The sequence below is a fragment of the Sprattus sprattus genome (genome assembly GCF_963457725.1).
Source record: "Sprattus sprattus genome assembly, chromosome: 13".
Classification (NCBI taxonomy): Eukaryota; Metazoa; Chordata; class Actinopteri; order Clupeiformes; family Clupeidae; genus Sprattus; species Sprattus sprattus.
The window spans coordinates 18,279,223-18,307,157 of NC_137911.1; the positions used below are offsets into that span (position 1 = coordinate 18,279,223).

Below are 27,935 nucleotides of genomic sequence, written 5' to 3' on the forward strand. Positions count from 1 at the left end.
TCTCACAGCCCAGCACCCAGCAGAGAGGAGGGGAAGTGGGACCACCAGGGACCTGCCAGCACACGGATCTGCATCTCTTTGAATTTTAGAGTTGAATTTTTTTGGTCATCAAACAAGTGTTTATTTTGAAGTCACCCGTTTACTGAGGTATGGCCCATTAGACACAGGGTATACATTACACAGAGTAGCTCAACCACAAAGAAGAGGCTGACTTCAGAGATCTTTGAATAACAGTGACGTCCATTTTGTTTTTCCCAACAGGAAGGACACAAGGTATCTTACACCATGTCCTAACCGCATTTTGCATATTGCCCTTTAATGCTCACTGCTTAGTAGGATAGCCTCGTTAGCGATGGACTTTTGTCGCTTGCTTACGTCGCTTGACGTAAGGACATGGTGTAAGCTGTTGGTCTAGGTGGGTGCGGTTCCGTCACAGTGTTTCACTGTCAAAGCAGTGTGTTTCGGTGTCGTCCATGTTGTTTTTCCCCCACAGTGGTGAAGGGGTATCTTGGCTGCTGGTCTAGGTGGGTGGGGGGCCGTCGTAGCGCAGCATGATGTTGAAGGAGCGGGCAAAGTTGTTGGAGAGCGAGCAGCTGGTGCCCTCGTCCATCATGGGCAACAGGAAGGCCAGCAGCAGCAGCGACAGAAGCAAGAGCTGGAGAGGTAGAGCCACGCGACACACACGGTACAGGAACCCGCAGCGGCTCTCCTGGTAGGGAAAATGAAACACACACACACACACACACACACACACACACACTCACACACACACACACACACACACACAGACACACACACACACACACACAGACACACACACACAAACATACGCACACACACAAATGAAAACTAACATGAAAAGTAACAACTTACACTACATGATCAGCAATTAACGACAAATAGACACTACAGTCTACAAAAATGTCAACATGCTGAGTCACTGTCAGTAAGGCACAACAGTCTATACAAGCAGCAGTCATCATCAGTAGTCTGCCAAAAAGACATTTTGCTGCATTAAAGTACACACACACACACACACACACACACACACACACACACACACACACACAGACACACACAGACACACACACACACACACACACACACACACACACACAAAAACTCACACAGACGTCATTTTCAAACACAAACACATCAGTCATCATCTTCACACATCACATCCTGTTCCGCAACAGAACCACCTCTCACATCCCAACACTCATCAGTGTGATCCAACCCCTCTGTCCACAGGCTTGAGCTAATAGCATGTGTGATTCATTAACAACGCGGGAGACACTTATCAGCTGACATTTTAGCTTGACTTGACTTGGCATTTGAGCATGCTCCTTCAGAGCAGCTTGACCAACCCAAAAATGTTTAGTTTTGCTTTTTGATTCAGTGTGTGCCACAAACAATCGTTCTTCAGAACACAGAAGCCGCATCTAAAGATGCCTGCATGGAGTTGAACCTGTTACTGGAAAACAGTGTTATACATAGCACAACTCACTGATTCAAATCACACAAATTCTTAGATTAGCTTCACAAGTGCGTCACATTACATGACTCAGAGAGGGCTACAAAAACACACGCAAGACAAATCTAAAGTACACAGAGTGCTAATGCGATTCAGAGACACCAAATCTGAGCGATAACAAACAAGTGGAAGCGCAAAGTTTAACTTTATCCCTTTCCGAGCAGCAGGGGTGAGTGTGTGTTTGTGGGTGTGTGCGCCCACGTACGTTCGCTGGTTTTGTGTTTCGCGGAGAGGGCGGCAGGGTTGCCAGCTCAACCGAGGCTCTCAGCGTTTACCTCCCGCCTCCACACACACCAGCAGGGAGAAAAACAGCGATGCCAGTGCACGTGGGAGGATGAGGAGGAAGAGGAAGAGGAGGACAATGAAGATCAAACCTCCTCTTCATCCTCCTCCTCTTTCTCTTTCTTTCAGGCACTCACGCTGACTGAAACTAGCAGTCATATGACTCGGTGACTCTGAAAGCTCATGTGATAGTTTTGATAGATCCACAAACCTCAACCTGAATGCAACAGTGCCAAATGTAGCAACCTTCCTCTGTCTTGCAGGTTGTACAAAGGACTGTGGGCTGAATATCTGTATGTGTTTGGTGTTGTTTACAGAAGCCTTGATTTTGAAATGGCACAAAATGGCCATTCTGTGCTCAATGCAAACACACATAAAACTTCAATTGGATTCCATCAGTCTGGCTGAAACGTTTTAAGCTGGGTATCCTTTGCCCTGCTTGAGTAAGAGCAGGTTACTGAGTAAACTCCTTTTTGTTTACATGGCAGCCAAATAACAGGTGACAGATTAACAGACAGACAGACATAGTAATGATAGCTGTGTCTGCGACTGGCTCTGAAGTGGATCTGGCCCAGATCTGGATGGTAGAATGAGTTCCTATCTGGAAAGACACCTCAGGCATGTGAGCGCAGGTGTTTGCCTGTGTGTGTGTGTGTGTGTGTGTGTGTCTGTGTGTGTGTGTCTGTGTGTGTGTGTGTGTGTCTGTGTGTGTGTGTGTCTATGTGTGTGTGTGTGTGTGTGTGTGTGTGTGTGTGTGTGTGTGTGTGTGTGTGTGTGTGTGTGTGTGTGTCTGTGTCTATGTGTGTGTGTGTGTGTGTGTGTGTGTGTGTGTGTGTGTGTGTGTGACTGTTTTATAGCAGTCTCTAAATGAGGACCTTCAAAACACACCCCACCCAGGAAATTACAGCAATAAACAGCTCTTAATGTGTGTACTGATGACAAGAGACACCATACAAGACACACCATAAACCCTGCTAATCCATTTAGCCATCCTGCTTCACGTCAGGAGCCTCCTGAACTATCATTATTGACTGGGGTAGTTTATATTAATAAGACATCACTTACCAAACCTACTTAAGGTCTGTTAATGCAAAAGGTAGATCATATACAGACAAATGTTTTCAAGGTTTACTTCCTGGAGGTTAAAGCAATAATTTACTTTACAAAAAAAATGAACAACTATGAGCTTCAGAATGAAGTAATTAAGACTTAAAACAATGGTGATTTTAATTTATACATTAAGCAGTGCTGACAGAGGTAAGGTTAACGTAGACTTCTGTGCACTGCCCAGGTGAGGACAGAGAGACATTTGTGCTGCACTGACAGAGACACGCTGATCAGGTGTTCCCACACAGACCTGTAATACCCTGATAAACTGGCTTCATTCCACTGGGCCAGTTGGCATACGTGAGGTGGCCTGAATGGAACACAGACTACTTGGGCTATGCACCTGCTGGTTCACACGCAGAGAGACAGCATGTTGTCTGTGCAACTCTGAACAGGTGGTGAGGAGGAGGAGGAGAGAGAGAGAGAGAAACAGGGGGAGGGGGAATGAGATAAGAAAAAGAAAGACAGAAAGAGAGAGAGAGAGTGGTAGAGAGAGGAAGAGAGGGGGAAGTAGTGGGAAAGAGAGAAAGAAAAAGAGAGTGAGAAAGAGGTAGAAAAAGAGAGAGGGGGAGAGAAAGAGATAGAATGAAAAAAGACAGTGAGAGAGAGTGGGAGCGAGAGAGAGAGAGAGAGAGAGAGAGAGAGAGAGAGAGAGAGAGAGAGAGAGAGAGAGAGAGAGAAAAGGTGCAGATCCTGAGGAATCCTAGCAGGGCCAGCAGAAGCAACTTTAGACCGCACCCTGGCATTTGCTAATCCCCACACGCAGCCTAAGGGGGCCGCACATGACACCTCTGCACTCCTCTCAGAGAGAGAGGGAACACAGCACTGATGAACATCACACCCCTGCACTCTTCTTCCAGAGAGTGACAGAACACACCACTGATGGAGGAGAGAACTGAGCGGCCAGAACTAGTGGTGCTTAAAGTTAAGCCTTATTTAGATGTCATCCATGAAGGACACCTCCCAAAGCAGGACTTAAGCGTCTACTATTGTGTTTACATTTTCTTCAAAGACATGCAGGACTCCTGCAGTCCACAACCGTGTTTACATTTTCTTCAAAGACATGCAGGACTCCTGCAGTCCACAACCGTGTTCACATTGTCTTCAAAGATCAGCCAGTGGAAGGATGATCACGCTTGTTCATAAAAGGGGATTCACCCAGATTACTACTGGTACCAGTGACAGGTGGTTTAAATGCATATCAATGCCTCATACAGTAATACTGTACTGTACAATACTAAAACATGAATACTGTCCTGATGTTTTGCATCAAGACTCACAAAGTGAAAATATGAACTTAAAGTCGTATTTCACAACTCTGTAAAGAGAACACACCTCCTTTCCAGTTCGGATCAGCTCCTCCCTCTGAGCACCGACATCCTGCAATTCGAGAAAACTATTTAGTCAACACACCCCGTCTCAGGACTTCTGACAAGCAAAACACAACTGGCCGATACAATCTCTGCACCCGCAAGAAGTGCCCAAGTCATGGAGGGAAAAGACAATAAATAGTCCCACCATGCTCCCTCTGGCCTCGTTATAACACTGGCCAGTGATGGAGGGTATAAACCTTAAAAGCGAACATCCCAACCCCAGGCAAAACTAATAAACACAGTGCTAAAGGGGCAGGTTGTGGGTTCAAAGTAAGCAGGTGAACTGAGGGGTGAGGTCTAGTCTTGCAACAAATACTGAAATATTTCAATAAACTGTTCACAAGCACACATTTTAAATACTATATTTGCAGTTCATAAAATGTAATGGGTGAAGAATGAAACCAGTGTGTGTGTGTGAGTGAGAGCTGAGGCGTATGATCAACCCTTTGATACTGACAAATAGAGCGGACCTTGGACTGAATCGGGTGTTGATTTAGCATGGATCGGTCACCTCGCCTACATTCCCCTGATTGAGCTGTATGCTACTGCCCCCTGCTGGTGATGGCTGGACTCACCGCGACTCGGAGTCGGCCCCCCAGGTCGCCCACATCCTTGAGTTTGGATTTATGGAGCATCCAGCGGTACCGCAGCTCCTCCAGCTCCACGTCCTCCACCTCCGATCGAGAGTCCAGCAGCTGCTGGAACTGACCCTGGCCCCAGGACACGCGAGCCCGCAAGGCCTGATGGGAGAAAAAACCACAACAAAACAAAAAAAGCTGAGTGGTAGCGACGTGAGACAAAAGAAGTAAGTAAGGACATGTCTTTATATGGATAAGAGTAGGTCAGATACCTTCCATTCATAGTCTATTCAAAAGCTTTGTTTTACACCTACAAGTTATACCTACAATGGCAGGTAGTTTTTTTCAGCTGTGTTTTGGCGTGATGTTTATTTTAACATAACATGACATACAGAACCACAAAAACCATAAACAGAGACACACTCAGAGTCGTCTCAGAGCTACTCAGCCCAAGCCTGAATTAACACATAACGTAAGACGAGAAGTTTTGGGTGGGGAAAATAGGTTACAGTTTAGAAAAACAAATGTTTGTTGGCATGACTCCTGAATGTGTGTGTGTGTATGTGAATATGTGTGTGTGTGGTTGTGTGCGTGCGTGCGTATGTGTTTGTTTGTATCTCAATCTTTCACTACGCTCCTTCATCTACAACACACATGAAAGGCAGCCCAGTAACTCTTTTATCACATCGGAGTTCTCGGCGGAGAACTCGAGCAGTCGCTTTTTAACTTCGTTCGCTGTAAATGTGAGCGCCAGGCTGGCTGCTCCAATAGCTCAGCTGCCAACGCGTATTCATTCTCACTGCCTAGCAGGAGGCCTGGACTTGCCGAGGTTTGATCTCCCTGTTTTTTTTTTTTTTTTTCAATTCTCAAAGCCGGAATAAGAAAGTCATTACAAGCTGGAGTTACAGAGAAGAATGAAACAATCAACCGAAGGCATACATGTATATTCCCAGAATGATTTACTCCCACAGTCACCACTTTAGACTACATAAGCGTCAGAATTTTCGAATCGATAGAAGTTCTTACATACAGGAATGACTTAATGCAAACTAAACACGCTGTTACCTTCTCACAGTGTTACCTTCTCGGTGCATTCAATCTGGATGAAAGGAGCGGCAAGGCTTTAAAGGAGCCCGCTGGAACAACACGTGTGCCCACCTTAAGTGTATTCTCTCTGATCTTGAGCTCTTTGGCGCTGATGGTTCTGTGGCTGCTCAGGATCCCCGAGAGCTTGTCACTCTCCCTCTGAAGCCAGACGTCAAACTCCCGCTGCCGCTCTCCCGAGCCTGTAGGGCCACGGCCCCCCTGCGTTAAAGCAGCCCAAGGGAGACGCTCGTCACACTCAGCAAAAGGCAGTCAAGGCAGAACAGCAGGCATGAAAGAGCATTAGAGAGCAGTCACATAAACTTCATGCCACCCCAGCCCCCCCCCCCCCCCCATCCCACACCAAACTCCCCTCTACCTTCACACATACCCTATCTCCACATGTTTTTCTCCACATGTTTTTCTCCACTCCCCTCACCTTGGGTCTTCTCAGTCGTACCTTTGTGAGAGTTACTAGCGCGCCTGAATCTCTACCGGAGGCGCCTTCGTTCGTGGTGGTGGTGGTGTCTCTTCTTGTCACCCTGGTCCTGGAGCTGGCCGTAGAAGAGCCCTCCAGTCCGCTCCGCTGGTTGCTGCAGCGCCGACTCGCGTCGAGGCCTGGGCTGTAACCATCCTCCAGAGGCAGGTCTTCCACTCCAGAGGTAGAGGTGGATGCAGAGGCGTGCTTCTCCACCCACTGCCCCGTCCTCCTGCTGGCCCTGGGGTCACCGCAGACCACAAGGCCCTCTTTCTTGGCAGATCCTCCTGGGGTCACCCGCACTCCCCCTCCCGAGGGCTCAGAGTTGACCTCCTCCGCGCTCTGGCTGCCGAGGATCCCTCTCTGGCTGAGGCCACCTCTCGGGCTCCTGCCATTGGTGTGTGTCAGCTGGGGCTGAGCCACTCCACCTCTCTGGACTCCGCTGGCACCTGGGTCCAGCGCTACATGGTCTGAAAGCTCGCCAAAATCTTCGTCCATCTCCAGGCCATCCCCGTCTCCCGAGCCCTCGTATGCCCACAGGCAGCGGCGTGGACCTTTGGTGTGCTCTGCCACGCCCTCTGATCCATCTTGCCCACCTGAGCTGTGACCCCGGACCCCTCCTGTTGTGTCGCCGGACTGCCCTATGACCTTTGACCCTGATGACCCCGTTTCATTCAGGAGCCTGCAGGAGAACAATTGTTAACTCTCCACATGTAGGTAAAGTACCTTGGTTGAGTTTCACTCGAAAGCTGCTTTATTGTAACTAGCAAGTTCCCACATCTCTGTCATGTTAATTGATGACCCCTGATCATTTAGGAGCCTGCAGGAGAACAATCTTTAGCTCTCCACATGTATCATTTAGGAGCTCACATAAGAACAAGCCTCTGCAGGCTAAAGCATTAGGAGTGGCTATATCCTCACTACAGTAGACATCTTTCCATATGCAGGTTGGTTCAGTGATTCAGTTGAACTTTAACTTTAAGGCAGCTTTATTAATTACTAGTAAATTCCCACAACAATGTGATATAGAAAACGGAATTTGGTAAAAAGTAGATTACCTCACAGACAAAAAATGACTAGTTAAAGGCATAATATGCAGGATTCCCTTGGAGCTCCCCCTAAAGGTTTTTACTAGTATTAACGTTTACTCCAGTGTCGTAAAAACACATTCACTTGTATACCGGTGAGTGGAATCAGTGAAGACGTGATCAGAAAACAGCGAATATGTCAACCGAGGTAAGAATATTCAAAGATTTTACAGAAATATGACTGCAGAGTTTTATTCATTGTAATATCGGAGATGAATGCTAATTCAACCAAAAGAATGACAACATTTAGTTTAGAAGAAATACCGATCGTGTTTTGAGCCTACAATGTTTTCTAAGTGTTTGAATGTGGAGTCGCCTACGTGCGATCTAATTCAATATTGTAACACCAAAATTCTACAAATTCAGAATTTACATTAGAAAGTGTAATGACATTGGAACGTGTAATTTTTTATAAGCTAGCCAGAAAGCAGGTCGAACTACTTCCGCCCGAGCGGCGGGCATCGCCAAGAAAGTTACATAGCGTAGTAATTTGACTACAGACCCCCGATGGCAGTGAAGGAGGCGGAAATCGCCCTATTAAAAGTCATTGTAGCGACACAATTTTTTTCAAGCTGATATTTTAAGGTACAATTGTTACATACGGTACCTTTAAGTAACTAAAATCTGTGTCATCAATATCAACTTTATCCATACTTTTCCATTACCCCACAATTTTAGGGCAACAAAATATTTAGCTACCCAACATTGCCCTGATATGCTGAGGCCAAACCCCACAATACAGACAGACATGTTCAAAACCATCATCATTTGAACTTTTTTATCAAAAGCCTTGCTGACCTGAGCAGGTTGAGGCTGAGGGAATGAAGGGCCTTCCAGGACTCTCGTAGGCGTTTCAGGTCACGGATGATGTGAACTTTTCCCTCCTCAGAGGTCTTGGCCAGCACATTCTGCCCCTGAAATTCAGTTTGGCGGAGCTGCTGCTCCTTCTCTGGAAACTCCCCCAGCGCCCTCTGCAGGCCACACAGAGTGTTAATAATACAATATTGAACTTGACTACTTCAACTCAGTTGAATATACACACAGAGTAACAGTGTTGACAAGCTGTCAATGCCAATGTATAAAAGTGTTATTTATATACAGTAGACAAGCTGAAAAAGGAATGAAGTGAATCGAGTTGAAAACAACAATTGCCTTTGTTGTGACAAGCCATGTAGGTCAGCTTGGTGGGAATTCTTTGTGTTTTAATAACAAGGAGAAGGAGGAGGAGAGGGTGGAGATGTACCTCTGCTTCGTGCTGCCTGTTCTCCACAATCCACTCCCCGCCAGAGCTGCGGTACGACTCCAGCTTCTGCCTCATGATCATCAGCCACTTCTCCACGTTCAGCAAGCTCTCGTGGAAGACCTCATGCTCCCCAATGTTCTCCTCACACTCACTTACCCTCACCTGGAGAACACACACACACACACACACACACACACACACACACACACACACACACACACACACACACACACACACACACACACACACACACACACACACACACACACACACACACACACACACACACACACACACACACACACACACACGTATTCTAATTCACCCAAATTCATGTAAATTCACATAAATCCAACAGTTATGTTCCAATCTGTCAATTAAATTGTAATGGCAAGTTACCACAGACATGAGGAGATCAAGAATCGAATCTATTTAGAACACAATTGAAGAGTTACCCTGACAGTTTTGTAGACTATGTTCCAGTCGGTGTAGAGGCACTCAAACTTGGCCCTGTTGGTTGGACTGGATGACACCAGTGTCTCCAGAGCAGTGATGTGAGCCTCACAATCCTCCAAGTCCCTCTTGAGGACCTGCGAGTAAAACCGCCTCCAAGGTTAAGTTTCCTCATTAAAAACCTGTCGGAGACACTGCCTGACAGTGTGAGTCCCAAGTAATCCTCACTAACCCCTTTCATTTGGGGACTCCTTAAGAGAAAGGTACATGACTTTTTCATGTACGTTAAGGCCACAAAATAAATTCACTGAGACCTCTTAAATCCAATTTACAATTGAGATTTGAGGGGAAAAAAGCCTCAATACCGTATGTGTGTGTTTAAAAGTGACTTTGAAAGTTGAAAAGAGACCATAACAATTGTATTAAACATTTGACAGCAAGTTACATCCATACGATTATGACTTAAGTCTATAATAATAATAGATACGTTTGTCCAGTTAGTCTCACCCTCAGTTGGTCACACTGACTTTTCTTGGCCAGTATGTCAGGCTGAAGTCTGTTTGAAGCCAGACACTGGTCGTTAATGAAGGACAGCTTCTTACGAATGGACTCATAAGCATCACCAAAGTCCTTGGTTCGTGATATTAAACCCTGTCAACAAAAAGAGAGTTATTTTAAAACGTAAACATGTAAAAGAAACAATAACAAAATGTTTGTTCCAACTGCTAGTCTAAACTCGGGGTGGCATTTTAAAAAAATGATGTGTACTTTTAATTATGTGGACTTTGAGCACGTAATTCTAGAAAAATGCCTGTCACTGCACTTGTTGCACTTATCTGTAAAAAGAAGCGTTATCAGGCAGAGAATACCAACATTAACAAGAGCAAGAAAGTAAACATCTTGAGTACACAGTACACAGCCATCAGTACCCTGCCAAACATCTCAGCAAGTGATTGCAGGTGGTTGACATGAGGGGTTAACATAAAAAAGAAGCGTTGTCAGGCAGAGAAGATAAACATTAACAGGTCCAAGAGAGTAAACATATTGAGTACACAGTACACAGCCATCAGTACCCTGCCAACTATCCCAGCAAGTTATTGCAGGTGGTTGACATGAGGGGTTAACATGAAACGACAAAGAGGTCTAAAGCACTGAATTTCTTTTTATTTTAGTTGTACACCGGAAAAGATGTCAAATTCCTCATACCATTGGTTTGGGACTTTCCACAGCGGCCAAGCCTCTCACGGTCACATGCAAGTAGTCTTACCCAACAACCATCTTTATATACCATCTTTAAGTATTACAACACAGCAGGCTGCACTACGACCATCATACTGTTCCTTGACAACAACAACAAAGACGCCTTTGTGAGCATTTCACTGGGGTTGTCAAGTGGCCAGCTTCCTACATCAGTGATTCATTTAATTAGGCCCACAACACCTCCAGAAGGCTCAACAGTGGAGTCTGGCGTCCAAGACCCACCCCCTCTATACTCACGATGGGTTAGGACACTCGATCAATACCAGGGACAACAACAGAGAGACCTTGAAAAGATTTCACATGCATTTATCATTGTCTGACAATGCACTACCCAATTATCTAAACATCAATCACACTGTCCTATGGCACGCCACAGGCTATCCAGGGTAAAAGGTGGGGTTACCTAGAGTATTACTGTCACTTTTTAGACTCTCGTTTAGGCACCTAGCAGACGCCTCTATTCTAAGCAACTTACTGTGCAGTTCTGATATACATTTCCAAAAGTATGTTTGCTCCCTGGGTATTAAACCCATGACCTTGGTGTTGTTCGGACCTTACTTTACCAGTTCAGCCACAGGAGTACTCTCTGAACAGCCATAGGTGCCATTACTTCCCCTAAACAGCAACAGTGTTTAAGATTAAGACTAAACAACATCTCAGGAAAGTTAATCAAAGCCAGGGAAGCAGCTTTCTGAATCAGGTTGACTATAGAGTCCTTAAATTCATCCTGCCATTGTGCTGTTGTCGACAGGTGACTCTAAATAATCTGCTCAGTAGGGGCCTGAACTGAGCTGCCATTGTGCTAGTCTGGAGGTGGGAATCGACACATGCAGTGCTAGACTGAGAAAGCTTTTGTAGACCCTCAGTGCGGGCACATGATGGCAGCACTCCGATCCCATCCAATTCTCTCCATGGGGTCTCCATGGGGGGTTAACTGCTCTATCTCAAAGCACATGGCAGTGACACATCTAGTTCTTGGCCGCGTCAGTTCAAATCAAATGCGGAATGTTTACATCTGCTACCGTTGATTATACAGTAAATACGTTGTGAAATGAAACAAAAACACACCACAGTTAAAGTTGTTTTAGTATTGATTGATTCACATCGATATGAATGGATTACATGACTAACAACTGGTGGAAAAGTAATATGAAAATATTTGTTCACTGAATTAGCGAGTTCTGTCCCAAACAGTTGCGTTGCAGTTTCTAAGTTTCACTTTCGGTTTCAGTATTTCAACGTGAATGATAGGGAGCACATGAACTGAGCGTCTAGCAGCGATTATCATATCATAGACATATATGATGCATGTATATGTCTGTGGGCACGATCTCAAGCACGTGCAAAAGTTGTTGTTGTCCAATTTGAATCTAGATTCGAGAGACACATGCGTGCCCAGTCCAATTCCCAGCAGAATCGAATCGTGTATCCAGGGGTTTACATCGGAGTCCAGTCGGACTCAAGTCGGACACAATGTATCTAGTTTTGGGGAGACACATGTGTCCAATCTCCAATTTAAATCGGACTGAAATCGGAAATTGGACACATGTGTCCACACTGCCTGAGAGGCGAGAAACTGTGAAACTGGAGAAGCAGGTTTGAGACTGAAAATTACAGCAAACTTGAACCTTCACTTTGACTGAGAAAACATTTTTAACCCTTACAGAATAATTCAAGACGATACTTTTTAACACATACATATATATTCTGGAGCACATGTTAACCTTGGAAGAAAAGAGATCCCCTAGGCATAGAACACACACCCACACAAGTATACACAGAGGCATAGAAACTTACAAAGATCACAGATGTATGCATAAATATACAAGAAAATGTGTTATTAAGGATTATGTGCCATCTTCAGCCACCATCCAGTCGTAATGAAACAGAGGAGCAGATTCTGGTCAAAAGTGCCTCTCAGTTGCAACACAATTACCCTCAAGACTTCCCAGTGATTTCCCTCCTACTCTGCTGGGGCTGAAGTGCTTTTATGAGTAATGAGTCCTTTGACTGGTGTTGCAGCTTGCCGTCGTCTTTCACTAACCTAAATTGAATACTCCATCTCTCCTTTGACAAGCAACAACAAACGGAGGTTGAACTGCCCTTTTGGAGGCTTATCTTACACCCTGACTTAATCCTACAGTGGCACTAATCTCACACGTGGACATTGGAGGGTACAGATGTGTTTACATTTAGATATAGATAAGGGTATGTCTAGACTACTCAATCCATGACTCACAAGGGGATTTTTAGTTCACCTGCATTCCTGTACAAAAAATACCAGAGTGTGGAACAATGCAAATGTGCGGAGGGGTGTGTCTCAGTATTCTCACAGCGGCACATTATGCTAAGTCTGACAGACAATGGTTAGCAGATAATAACTGACTGTTATGAGCTGATGATCTAAAGGTTACACCATTTAGTACACCCATCAAGTGTTATTACCTTACGCCCTCCTTTGGGCATAAACTCAGTGTCACTGATGTAAGAATGGCCCTGTCACCAAGTGTCTGAGCAGACTTCACCTGCAGCATGGTTTCTAGGACACCTTCCAGGACACCAGTAATTAGGGCTACTATTTCTGGAACATACCACGAGACATAAAAGAGGGCACAAATCCAATGTAACGTTGCGCTGAATTAAACTTCTATCACTATTGTGCTGACTGAATTGCTTCTGTTATGTGTTAGATCAGATTATTATGTCTATCTATCTATCTATTGATCTATCTATCAATCTATCATTTTACCGTTCTACCATTGTTTGTCTTGAGTTTGTCACACTGAACAGCTGCTCTTGTGGCCCTGCCTAAAAATGGGTGACTGCCTACTGGGTAGCACTGTAATTAAACAAGTGTAACTTTAACTGACAACCTGTCCTTCCACTCTTCAGTTTAAACTATAAGCAACAGAGGCTGAGTAATACAAAATGTAGCCAACAGCTGACTTGAATGAAGGTGTACTGCATTTTGCTACATACAATCTGACATGCTATGGATCAAGGGATAGAGACTAATGCAGAATACTGTGTACTGCAGCAGGATAAAGTGGTTCGCCTGAAGTCTCCCGTTGCATCTAATCCTTATCTTGTTTGCTATTGAATAATTCACACTGCAGTTCATAAAGTAGTTACACTGTAGCAAAGACTGGGAAGTTGCACTGAATAAGGTATACTAATCTCCAGTGAGCCTGTCTCTGTTGCTTTTGCATTATATCTGGCATTCTAAATCAGTGCCTAACAAGCAACAGTAGAAGTCTACTGTGCTGCACTCAACTCATGGCACATGATACATCCATCGAATCCTTCTCTGTCAATCGATTTACACTCATCAACAACATAGCTACACTCTAACAGGGACAGTGTTATAGAACAGGGGTTTTCAACCGGGGGTCCACGGCGGTATTGCAGGGGGTCCGCGATTTATATTAAATATATATATGTATATATATTTGCTTTGATATTTCATCACATTTCCAGATTACTCTTGAAAATTGAAAATGTCTGAAATAAGAAAAATATGTCTAAAATAATATAAAGGTGATTCACGCTGACAGAATGTAGCCTTGCACCTATCCAGTCTATGGTAGCCTGTGCTTTGCTGATGTTAATGCATTGCGTTCGTAACGTCACCCCATACCGGATAATTCATAACGTACAGTCTCGCGTGCGAAGTTGACAAGCATCTGCAGTTAAGCATAGCCTAAGAGTACTTTTGAAGTTTAGTCGAAAGAGTAAAACTTTTGGTGAACGACTGAAGTTATCTACTGTCCTTACTCCTTAGCTAACATTTCGTTCTACAGTGGAGTTAGCTGGTCAGAAGCACCCAATGGATCGGTGTTTAGTGAGGAGAGAGACAGGCTGACACGACAAAGGTACACCTTCACAGGATACAGGGAAACAAAGTCAACAAAGAAAAAGAAAAAACAATGAGGAATACATCAAATATGGATTTACATTGATGATAGCCAGAGCAGGAGAGGAGGTACCACTGTGTTTCGTGTGTTCAACATTACTGTCAACTGAAGCTATGAAGCCGTCGAAACTATTACGGCATATGGAGACGCATTACGTTTTCTTGAATGCCAAGCTTATTGAGTACATGCAACAGATGTTGCGTGATTTTCATATGACTTAAGTTCTGGATAAGTTGCCAGACCGAATTTCCAGAGCTTGCTGCAAATGCAAAGAGGTGTATTTGCTAACTTTCAAACTACCTGTGTGAGAGCATTTTTTTTTTGCGTACTTGAAGAATAAGTACAGGGCTAGAGAAAGATATGAGACTGTCGCTGTCTACCATTTCGCCACGAATAGACAGGCTGTGTGGACTTCACCATGCCCAGATATTACACTGACAGGTCTCCCCTCTCCCCGCACACGCACGAACGAACGCACACAAGCACGCGCACAGGCACATCAGTGGGCCGCGGATTACTTTCAAGGCAGAATGGTGGTCCCTGGGACAAAACCAGTTGAAAACCCCTGTTATAGAAAGTTGCATTAAATGAGTTTCTATTGCAAAACTCTACTGGGTTTCACTTTGTTACTTCAGCAACTTTTCGCTCCATTCCACCCAACATGCCAGGCCAGTGATTATGCTAGGGTCTGCTGCAGGGCTGGAGTGATTAAGCTGTATTGAGCCCACTTACGGGCCGTTCTGAGCCGTGTGAGCGCGGGGAGATACCTGGAGGCGACTCTTCCTCTGCATCAGCTGGCTGTGCAGCAGCTCACGGCGCCTCACGTTGGCGCTGAGCTCCGACAGGAGCCCCTCGGCCTTCTCGGGGCCAAACACGGAGCCCAGCAGGTCCCTCTTCACCTGCAGCTGGCTCAGACGCTCCTGAAGCAGTAGGCTCTGCCTCAACAGTTTCTGAAGAGGAGGAGGAGAAAGAGGAAAGAAACAGGGAGACAGAGGCAGAGAGAAGAGAGTTACACAGATATACACCAAGTACACCAAAATACATACATACAAAATACATTCATAGATACATATATTAAAAATGTGAAATGTATAATGAACATATAAAATGCAACAGTTTTAAATTAGCTTTATGCACCAAATAGGGACACCTGTAACACCTTGCCTTCAGCAGAACATTTCTTTGAACCTCTTTTTTCTATGCAGAAAAAGCAGAACCTTCTGCAATTTATTTCTGTGCTGTTCTGAGCTTTATTAGGTGGAACAGGGAGAACAGGGACAGATGGACAGACAGACACACACACACACACACACAGAGAGAGAGAGAGAGAGAGAGAGAGAGAGAGAGAGAGAGAGAGAGAGAGAGAGAGAGAGAGAGAGAGGAGAGACGGTAGACAACAAAAGAGGTGGGGACCATAGAGAGGCAGAAAAAAAGAAAGACATTTTTAAAAAGCTCAATAGAAAATGTAATGACGGTTGTCACAGGCACCCAGACAGGGAGCTACATTCACAGAATAAAAAGGAAACACCAGACTGGCAGATTCCAGGCCAGTTGCATGATGGCTAGTTATCTAGCTGATGTTACAGTCTCCTCATAATTATAATAGGAGACAGTAGAAACCCTCAGGGTGCGTGTGCAGCCTCATATTAACACAAGGTCACCTATTCACTTCATATTAAAATGGGTTAATATCACGCGCTAGCAAATACCAACTGTTAAGATGGTTCCTTAAGCTAGAGATAGCAAGGATATTTCAAATGATTTACAGACCCCTCGCAGAGGTTCGAGCTTTGTAGCATCCGGTTAAATTATGGAAGACTGAGTGAATGAACATTTGTTCCATCCCATGTTGTCGTTACCCGTAACTTTAATGGGATTCGTATGTGAAAGAGGGAGGAAGACCCTACCTGGCAGAGTTGCTGTGCTAAATAACTTCCAGAAAAAACTAAATGTATTCCCATTTATAGATCATACTTGAGTATTAACCGCAAGGCTGCAGAAATTGCACCCCCATTTCTAAGGCTACAGGTGTAATTTTAGTGCGGGGCTGTGGTTCTCCCAGCACAGGTGTAATTCTAGTGCAAGACTGTGGTTCCCCAAGCAAAGCCTTAATCTAGTGCAGGACTGTGATCATTAGTGGGTAAGCTGTGGAACTTGTATATTGGGATTGTATTTAATTGTATTTTATTTTATCTTATTTTATTTGTTTTTTGATTTATTGTCAATGTTATGTTTGATATATACGATAATGCCTCTTTTTTAGGTTGTATAGCCTTTTTCACTCTCGCAGGGGGACTACCAATGGAAATTAGCCTTTTGGCTATACTTGGGTGCATTTACATTTTAATGTTCATGAATGTACACTGTCTCTCTTGAACAAATAAACAAATTGATTGATTGATTGATTGACTGTGGTATCCCCAGCACCGACTTAATTCTAGTGCAGAGCTGTGGTTCTCTTAGCACAGGTTGCACATGGCTGTGTTGAGCGAAAGCTGGGTGCTTTACCTCAATGTTCTGCACCAACAGGGCGATGTGGGAGAACTCTGACACCTCGGCAGAAGCCTCCAGGACCTGGGACACCATCTGGCTCCACTGGCTGAAACCATGCAGAGGGTCCTGGAGAACCTGCCGCAGGCCTGTCTCGCTCTCAGAGGACAGACGGAACGCCCGGCCTTTCAAACTGCAATAGAAAACAGGCATACACAAACCATGCTTTTGTAACGAGTAACAACAAACTACATTATCATGTTCTTTTCAATGGAGAGACAGAGAGCGAGAGCGAGAGCGAGAGAAAGAGAGAGAGAGAGAGAGAGACAGACAGAACTGACAGCACACTTAATTTAAAATGGAGTGAATGCACACACTGTACAGCCTACCAGTGTAGAAATATTGTAAATTCGTCACAAATGAATATCTTTAATTTCGTATATGTCATAACTAAATATGCTCAACATTGTATATTTGTCACTACTGAATATTTTTTAATATTGTTTATTTGGCCTAACTAGATATTTTTAATATGATATATTTGAACATTTATTAGTTTACATTTCACTATAGGGTGGAGTCCTTGCGTCTGACATTGAATCTAGCCCTCTGTTCTAAGGCCTGTGATTTTCTGGAAGCTGAAGGCTGTTCAATTATACAACCTGGTAGAAGTATACACCACTGAGGAATTATAAAGTAAATGACCTGGAGGTGTAAATGAGAAACTGACTTTTCAACCTTCATGCCTTGGCTAAATAAATGATTAAAAAAAAAACTGCAAAGAAATGGGAGAGAAAGAAGAAGAAAATATTCCAATCTTCTCTTTATTTTTAATAATATTTTTTAAATCTACCATTGACGAAGAAATACAGAGTAGAGAGTAAAAAAAGAGCAGTAAAGTAAAGAGTAAAAAAAATAATCAAGTAAGAATAATTCATGAAGCCGCCTCCATCCTGATGGGGTCCCGATGACTTCTATGATTAAGGTAGGAGACCATTTGAATACATATGGGTTTAACTTTGTGGAGAAGATTAGCACTGGCAGCCTCACCTCTGATATTCTTTCACAGCTGCCAGGAGCTCATCAGACAGCGGCTTGCAGTCTTGAGAGAAGTGGAAGAGTTCCTTGAGTTGCTCCTTCAGCTTCTCTGCGCGGGGCTCCTCGTCTATCAGTGTGTTCCTCACGCCCTAAGGAGGAGGAAGGAGCATCTCAGGATGAGAAACACTCCTCTGCCAAGAAAAAAGCTCCTGAAGTAAATTACTTTGAGAGTCAGCCATCAGATCAAAGAATATTGTTTTGTTGTCTTTTTAATAATAATGTTAACTTTTGAACGACGTCCAAAACTATCCTTATGTCATGAGGTCAGCCATAATTACAGTCAGTAGTTGTTTTAGGTGGATTATATCAGAAAGTGTGATCTACATCAAACGGTTAATTGGTTAACTGAATTTGTCTTTTTGTAAAAAGTTAAAATATCTCTGCGGATGATTATCTTGTGAGTGTCACCCAAAACGCAAAGTTCAAAGGTTGGCCATTAAAATTATTTTTTTCCCCTGGATCATCCTAAGAAAATGGTCCTTCACTGTGGTCTTACTCAAACTGGCTGCCATAGTTATTCAGTTTAATTCACATTTTATACGTGCTAGGTCTGTATTTGACAGCTTACTAGTAAATGTAAATACATCTGTCCCATGTTATACCTACTACTGCAACTGATCCGAATCTGGATTTTAAAGCTCTGAAAAACACAGATCACAAAAAGTCTGAAGGTCTAGACATCAAGATACATTGTCTGCATTGTCATTTGTATAAAATGATACTGGGTAAACATCCAGCTTACGTCTGTAACCTTCTGTAACTTCAGCTTGGGTAATTACCAGCAACAGATAGATACATTCATATCCACTGATAAATTTAAGGGAATTATAAAGAATGTGGTGAATGAGACATCAAGCTGTTTTTCTTGAGAGGCCATTAAGTTTAAATAAATGTTTTAATACACAAACGGATTTTTGTATGTTATGTTTGTCGTATTAATGTTGTATATGTTTTATTTTGAATATGTTGCAAATGTGTACAGCTGCTATCTCTTGTTAAAGAGATTTCCCATCAAAATGGGACTTTGTGGTAAAATAAAAGTAAAGGCAAATGTCCTATCTCGCCAATGTTAGTGAAAGTGGAAAACAAACACAAATGCATGGATTCGCCCTGTGATTCAGATCCACTCCAAATGTAATGGGTTTTTCCTTGGCCCATGCTACACCCCTGTGGTCAAAATTACTTACAGACAACTGGAGTGGTACTGCAGATTTATTAACGATATCGGGAGCATTGTTACAAGCAATCCATGTTCATGAAATGTCCCACAACAATGCCCATCAGTCTCTGGGCAAACTGAGCTCTTATACCTAAAACCCCTCCCTCGTACTCTTACACTGTGGCCACCTCGTCCTCCACTATAGATTAGAATATTTACCTAGGATCCCCTTACCCCAAGCATTGAGTAACTCTCTTAGCTCATCAAACCTTACCCAACAGGTCAGACAGAATACATGGCCACACTAAGTTACCAATTCAATTTATGTTATACTATGGAATCCTATACTAACCTACTTAATTAAATGTGAAACATATATTTTTTATCCCACACCCCTCCAGTAAGTTAAATGAAAACTCCGCCTGGTAGTTTTCTTTGCGTATTCCTGATGACAAACAAACAAACAGACAGACAAACAAACTGAACTGAACTGAAAACATGACCTCCTTGGAAAGGTAACTAACTCGCCGTCCCTCATCTAATTATCCTGGGCCAGCTGCCTTATTACCATTCCCTTTCATGAAGTTAAGCTTTTTTTTGCCCTTATCTGCAGAATTACAGGTCTGGCTTGAAGTTAAAATGTCATGCGTCATGAATTATTCCGTTGGTTTAGACTGGTCTCCACTCCTCAACTTTTTTTTTGTTTGACTTGAAGGAAAAACACAGCTCTACTTGAAATCACACAAGCTCTTTGCTGTGTAATCTGTGTAAACAGTCCGACATTGATTTTATACAGCATATGTAAATTCTACATCTCTTTAAGTCTGTTTACTGAATGACTCAAGGAACATTCTGCGGAAAGGAGCCAACTCTGCAAGCTAACAGCAATGGTACTCATATGACAATGAGGCTATCTGTGAGGTACCGTGACACCCAAGTCATGAACCACTAACAGCAAGGCACAACCTCACATTTGTGAGACAAGCCTTGACACATTATCAAGCACTGAAACACTGAGACAAAGAGACATTAACTGTGAGACCATGAGTAAGACACCAACAGAGTGACACTAGCAATGAGACCCTAATAATGAAGTGCTTTGAGAAACTAGTTTCACGCCACATCAAATTAACCCTTCCCCTCACATTCGACCCGCATCAGTTTGCTTAAAGAGCAAACAGGTCCACGGAAGATGCCATAGACGTAGCCCTCCATACCGCACTGAGCCACCTGGAACTCTGTGGAACCTATATAAGAATGCTCTTCATTGACCACAGCTCAGCTTTTAATACTATCATCCCTGACATACTAGTCAGCAAATTAACTGCACTAGGCCTCTCCCCCTCCATCTGCAACTGGATAAAGGACTACCTCACAAACAAAAAAAAGCACAGCAGCACAGCAGCGACTACAATTCCTGAGAGTACACTAAATACAGATATGCACACATACCATCTCTGTATTTCTGTATTTATTATTCTGTGTACTGTTGTTGTATATATTGTATATAAGTATATATATATTCTGTTATGCTGTGTGCTGTTGTTGTATATATTGTATGTAAGTATATATATATATATATATATATATAAGTACTTTAATCTATTCCACAGCGCTTTGTTGTAATCTTAATATTTATATATATTTGTATGCTATTCCTACCATTTTTTGATATGTAATATTGTTGTGTTATATGTTGTTGTTGTGTTATATGTTGTCCATCGTCGCACCAACAGGAGAAGCACTCCAAATTTCGTTGTATGCAAATACAAAGACAATAAAGGCTTTTCTATTCTATTCTATTCTAATGATGAGACATAGAGTAGGTCACTAATGGTTGGATACTACCATATGACCATGAGGTACAAGCATTAAGACACCAGCAGTGAGACACTGACCATGAGACACTTAAAGCTAAACAGAAGCAGTGAGACCCTAATAATAAGATTAGAATTAAGAAACTAATGGTGAGACACTGTTCAATGAAAATAAGAATGAGACACCATCAGTGAGACCTTAGCATTTAGACACCAGCAGTGAGACCCTAGCAGTTAGACACAATCAGTGAGACACCAACCGTGCACCTCCTCCACTGTGCCACCAGCTGCTCCTCTGTGCGATCTCCACCCCTGTCTCCATCTTTGCCCTCCAGCTCTCTCGCCAGCCTCTGCACCAGCGCCCTCAGGTCCCCGATGCCTGTCCACAGCTGCTCACACTTGGCCTGGTACTGGCCCTGGGAATCCAGAGAGTTCTGCAGTCTGCCGCGGGCCTCCTGTAGGCCTACCCGGAGCCTCTCCCAAGCGGCCCACAGCTCCTCCATCTCCTGCGTCAGCTCCTCGGCCCCCAGCGGGGAGGTGTTGGCCCTCACGGCCTCCGCCAGCCCCTTAATGTGGCGCAGAGTCTGCTCCTCGTTGGCTACACTCGTCTCGAGCTTCTGGAAGGGAAGTAGAAGAAGACTTAGGAACAGCCTGAGAAGCAGGGCAAGCCAGGTTGGGCTGTAACTGACATAGAAGTAAACAATGCAGCAGATGGCGAACGAACAACACTCCTCTAGCTTGGTGGATCAGCAGGGTTGCACAGAGCACAGAAAAACATGCTGATGATGTTGATATTATGAGATCCCTTTTGTTGTGTGATATTCTGATTGATCAACACATGACTTTATACTCATAACAGTGCTATTGATATTTAGAGCTTCACTGTAAATAAAAAAGTCAGTAAGACACTGCAGTGTGCGGTGTTTCATTTTGATTTTCACTTCATATATTCCTGCCACCAACCACCTGGCCACCTGTAATAGCTGTGCACTGTTCAATGGTATTATTGTTTAAATTATTATTTATATTATGCTATTCATGTTCTTACGTTCCAAACCAATACACACACATAAAACAAACACACACAAACACAAACACATCATATTGGTAGGAGTGTTCACCTTACCTGCAGTAACTGCAGCTTGTTATCGGTGTTGTCTGTCTGCTCGTTGAAGAAGCTGACCTCCTCTGCCTTGGAGAGCAGCCATGTTTGAAACTTATTGACGTAGTCCTGGTACAGCTGGTGCTCCTCGGCTATTCTCTGAACCAACAGTAGCTTCTCCTACAACATCACAGATACAATAAACAATTTACATATAATGAAAATACACAACTTTTACACAGTTAACGCCCAACACACACACACACACACACACACACACACACACACACACACACACACACACACACACACACACACACACACACACACACACACACAGAAATACTGTCCATTCAAGAACTGTTGTATGTGTCTAAAGCAGCCCTTGTAGTGAGTGAAACCACAGTAATGTATTACACACACCACATCCTGTCTTACACACACATTCCCACCAGTGAAAGATGCACAGAGTAACACCCTAACCTCATATAGTAGCTGCAGTCTAAATGATGCATCTTATAAAAAAAGCCTTTAAACCAGACCTCTGAGAATGGAGACAGCATTGACAGTCATAACACAGTTAAAAGAAGGCCGCGCAGCATTCAATGAAATCCTTTGAGGAAGTCTAACAAAGTCCTTTTGTAGGGATTTTCCAGTAGTTTTAACAAGAGGCAACAAAGAAGAGAAGGTTGACATGTTGCTTTTCCGTCCCCCTACACACTCATACAATATTGATACACCCCTGCTGCTATTAGAATTCTGATTCCAGAACGTTCAGCTTTAGCGTGATAGAGGAGACAGCTGGTCTGCTCACCTCAGCCTTGTCCTGTACGTCGTTGTATGCATCCTGCAGGGCGTCCTGCTTCTCCGGGTCCACGCTGGGGTCCTCGGTGCGGTTGTGCAGCGCGGCGGCCTCGTCCAGCAGCCTCTCCAACAGCAGGGCCTGGGCCTGGACGTCGCACAGGGTCACCTGCGTATGGTCCACCTGCCAAAGCTTCTCCCGCACGCCAGGCTGCAGTTCCGGAGCCGCCTCCAGGGAACGATCCAGCTTGGCCAGCCACGCCTGGAAGTCCTCGTGGGCCTTCAGGTACTCACTCCAGTGCAGCCACACCCACTCTATACGGCTAGAGTGAGATTGATTTAATCAACAGTTCTGCTAAAGATTTATCTTTGGCTGTGTCTAAATCACCAGTTCTGCTAAAGATCTGTCTTTGGCTGTGTCTAGATCAGCAGTTCTGCTATATATGTATCTTTGGCTGTGTCTAAATCACCAGTTCTGCAATAGATTTGTCTTTGGCTATGTCTTAATCACCAGTTCTGCTATAGATTTGTCTTTGGCTATGTCTTAATCACCAGTTCTGCTATAGATTTGTCTTTGGCTATGTATTAATCACCAGTTCTGCTATAGATTTGTCTTTGGCTATGTATTAATCACCAGTTCTGCTATAGATTTGTCTTTGGTTGTACATCTGCATCTGGTGTGCTTGGCATCAGGGTTTGTATTATTATACAGTAAATCCCAACCCGTGGCTCATTAATAGCTTGCATTTGCCTCACACAATTAGACCAGTAGTCCCATCATCCATATTTTCAATGTTATCTCTGCCAGTGTTTGCACAGGCTACTAAAAAGAAAGCTTCCCGGAGTTATACTGCGTTTATTAACACTGGCTACAGAATTGGGTAATGTTTGCTTATGTCATTAATGATTTAATAACTCCCACTCAATTTCTTTCAAATGCAGTGAGCATGAACCGTAACTGTGGTGCAAATATTTAAAATACTTTTATACATGAGGCCAGATTATTTGCCTTGAGGGAAACAAGACAGATAAATATTCCTATCAGAACATTAATGCAGATTTATGTTTTTTGTATAGACATATCAGTGCCCTATATCCGACTGTGAGGGATAATAACATGTGTAGCTAACAAAGAGACATTCAAAACACACACACTTCCCTGATAGATACAGTGCGGCAAAATATTAAGCAGAATCTCTCTCCTGGCCATTGCAGATTTTGAAGCCATTTCAGACAAACCCCGTGCTGTACCTGTGACAGTGGATAATGTAGGTTGTGGTCTCTTCCCAGAGTGCCTTGAGGTCTCTGAGTTTGGCATGGGTCTGGTGCTTCGTCTCTCCGTCTCCGTTCTGCAGCAGAACCTCTGCAGCCACCAGAGCCCGGTCCATCTTCAGGCGGCCATCAAGCTCTGACTCATGGATCCGCTTTAAACCACATAAATGAAAGGAGGATGAATGACTGATAGTGACTGATGTCTTCATTCTTTCTAAACTTCACTCAGTATTTTGATGTCAGGAATATGATTTATTTTATTGCCGTTTTAGATTTGTTTCAAGTGATATATTATTGAGTTCATATAGTGACTTAGTGTCATTCGAGACATTAGTGTTGCTGCTCTAGAAACAACATTTTGTTATATTTAAAATATTCAATTCTAATCTTGTTCTGAATTGTATATATATATAGCAATTATTTAGTAATAACAATAATAATAGTAGTATGAATAAAGCATAATGATACCCATCCCTACTGGTAAGTAAAAATTTTCTGCTTTGCACCATCATATTTTTTTCTATATTAGTCTATACCGGCTGATGACGTCTTACAAACATACAGCTGTGTAAACATGCCAAGGCAAAATTGGTTTTGCGCCATGTGCCTCTCTAACACGTTTACCCTCGTCAGTTCACTCAGGCATTTGACTATGAAGTGTCACGGAAAGGTGCTTAGGGTCAGAGGGTGGCCCCTTAATGAGTTTTTGGGGGTCAAAGTTGAGGGCTGTGACTCATGTCAGATCTCACCTCGGTCTCCCTGAGCCGGGCCTCCAGCGCCGCTCTGGGCCCCTGGGTGTTGTCGTTGACCCGCAGGCGCTCCTGCACGGCCTGCATCCAGGCCACGGCACCCTCCACACTCTCCCCAAACTCATGCTGCTCTTGCTGAGTCATGAGGAAAGCAGGCACAGAACCAACCCTGCCTGAAGGGAAGCAGCATTAAGGGTAGCCTGTTGTGTGTATTTCTGTGTGTGTGTGTGTGTGTGTGTGTGTGTTTCTCTCTCTCTCTCTGTGTGTGTGTGTGTGTTTTTTGTTTGTGTGTGTGTATGTGTGTATGTGTGTATGCAAACAAGATTGAGAATCTCACTCAATGCAAAGGCACTTTCGGGCATCAATTGAATATCTTATCAGGGGTGGATTGTGTGTGTGTGTTAGTGAGTGTGTGTTTGTTTGTTTGTTTGTGTGTATGTCTGCAAAAGATTCAGTATCCCTATCAACTTGAATATCTAATCACTGTACAGCCACAATCACTACGATTACTAGTCGTATGAATATCATACAGCAACATTTTACTGATGAACTCCATCTAGTCAGAAGGGATTTGGTCGCCTAGATATTCTAGTGAGCATGAACCTCTTTTCTCGGTGACTCATATCTCCCAGCACATGGTTTCCGCACCACCGCGCCGCGCCACGGATTTTAGTGCCCTGCGCAGTAAACACTGAGGCTTATACAGATCACTTTTACTTTTCTTGCGCGCACACAAGCAAATTAAATTATTCTTAAGAACAAAATCTGATCTCACTGCAACACTGTATTCTGTTGTATATATTATGATTAATGAGTAAACAGAATGGATAATGATTAAGATGTTAACTTAATGTTTACATTTCATCCAACTGTTTTTGGTGAGTTGTAAGGAACGCCCCTCCCTGCCATCTGCCTCGAAAAAAGACGCAGAAATGCCCAAATATAGCCAGCTCGTACAGAGACTACAATTTCCACGTCTCCCACATTTCATTCAACACTGCAAAAGTAGGATATCGCTATTGAGTATCATTATCGACCTCAGGTGAACTACATGTGCGCTTCCTACTTTGGGACGGGAGAATCCCATTGATTAACCTAGTGACAGGAGTACTGCGAATCGTCCAACAAACGAATACAAACACATGGTTCCGCGTTGTCATTGCCATTCATTCGATGTGGTGAGGAATAGGCTGTCATGTAATATCACACGCAGTTAAAGTTTGATCGTTTAAGAATGAAAGTGTCAGCTTAACAGTGACAGCTCAGCACAATTCGTTTCTAGCGAATCAAACAGTAATACAATGACGACATAAAATACAGGTTTTCTGCTTACTTACGATTACGAGGGTATCTGCTGTCAATATGCTTATAGGCGGAGACGTAATATGCTACGAAGTTTGTATGATAACGCAGGAAGTATTTGCAGGCCCTTCGCTTGAATCAGTTGGCTAACCAGCTTTTCTAGGCGAGAGCAACAAATCCACCGAGCAACTGATAATCTGCGCAAACTGCGTCACAGCGCACGTCAAGATTCAAATCCAAGGCGCGCTTTTGAGTGACATTCAAATGGAACTAGAAGTAGCCTACATATAGCTGTGTGTAATAGGTTCGCCGCAGAAAGTGAGGGCATGAGCAAGAATAAGTGAAGGTACAATATATTTTGTGTTCCAAGAAAAGTGTGTTGTCTTTAATGATTACGTTTCTGGCAACGATAGACTAGTTTGTTAAATATCTTATTCTGAGTGAAAATGTAAGGAACTACAGCATGTGGATGCGGCGGCTGCACACTTCTAGGGTGTGAGATTATACATTGTTCTGTTTTGAGAACTATCTAGTGAATAAGGATGGGGTGACTTTATAATAGTTACAGTGGGTAAAATAAGTAACACGTCACCATTTATCTTAGTAAATATATTTCCAAAGGTGCTTTTGACATGACATTTTTACCAGATGTTGGTTAGCCTACAACCCAGGTTATCCAAACATACAAAGAAACCGAAAAAAAATAGTTCAGAAATTGAGTTTTGTCTAATAATGTGAAATGACAGGGGAAAAGTATTGAACACGGTTACTGATATTTACTTAATACTTTGTACAAAAGCCTTAGTAGGTTATGACAATTTTAAGACGCTTCCTGTATGGAGAAATTAGTCGTATGCATTTCTCAGGTGTGGGTTTGGCCCATTCTTCCACACAAACAGTCTTCAAATCTTGAAAGTTCCCTGGGCCTCTTCGATGAACTCTTCAGTTCTTTCCATAGATGTTCAATTGTATTCAAGGCAGGTGATTGGCTGGGCCATTCCAGCAGCTTTAGTTTCTTTCTCTGAAACCAATCGAGAGTTTCTTTGGATGTTCATTGTCTTGGTGAAATGTCCAACCTCGTTTCATCTTCATCATCCTGGTAGATGGCAGCAGATTTTTATTAAGAATGTATCGGTACATTTTTCCATTAATCCTTCCTTCAATTGTGTGATGTTGCCAGTACCGTGTGCTGAAAAGCAGCCCCACACCATGATGTTCCCACCTCCAAACTTCACTGTTGGGATGATGTGCAGTGACATTTCTCCTCCAAACATGGCGTGCATTATCAAATTATTACCGTAATATCTTTTCTGAACTTATTTGTTTTGGTTTCTTTGTATGTATGGATTACTTGGGTTATTACCCACATCTGGTGAAAATGTCGTGTCAGCAGCCCCAGGGAGCAAAAGATTGAATGATTTGATCGCTTCAGCAGGTGAAAGAGGGCTATTTGAATTTTCTAAATGTTATGTAAGGATAAAAAAAAAATGAATTTTGGAGATAGACCAAACCATGCCAGGGGAACAGAGGAAAAGATGTTGAAGCTTGTTGACATCTTAAGGGTGATTTTTTAAAAATTGGTTAAATACCTTCAATATGCCATTGTGAATGAGCCTACACATGTCCATTAAAATTGGCCATTCACGGGAGGGTGTTCGGTTTTTTTGTATGGTGTGTGATGTTTGTTGACATTTGTCTTCTCTGTTAATTTTGTGTGTGAAATGAAAAGAAAACATGTGTTTGTCAATTGCC

The 27,935-nt window shown here is 43.3% G+C and overlaps 1 protein-coding gene across 1 annotated transcript; it reads right to left on the reverse strand.

The window, feature by feature from the left end:
• Positions 1–222: 222 nt before the first annotated feature.
• syne3 (spectrin repeat containing, nuclear envelope family member 3) lies at positions 223–26,265 on the reverse strand. Its single transcript, XM_080849794.1, has 18 exons — positions 26,219–26,265; positions 24,882–25,054; positions 24,112–24,284; positions 22,874–23,183; positions 22,084–22,239; positions 21,218–21,574; positions 17,934–18,070; positions 16,902–17,076; positions 15,161–15,343; positions 9,727–9,870; positions 9,222–9,356; positions 8,767–8,928; positions 8,322–8,494; positions 6,418–7,117; positions 6,033–6,179; positions 4,872–5,036; positions 4,259–4,303; positions 223–709 (listed from the first exon to the last, which is right to left on the reverse strand). The coding sequence occupies exons 2-18, from the start codon at positions 25,023–25,025 to the stop codon at positions 521–523; spliced, it is 3,495 nt and encodes a 1,164-aa protein (XP_080705920.1). The 5' UTR covers positions 25,026–25,054; positions 26,219–26,265; the 3' UTR covers positions 223–520.
• Positions 26,266–27,935: the final 1,670 nt, after the last annotated feature.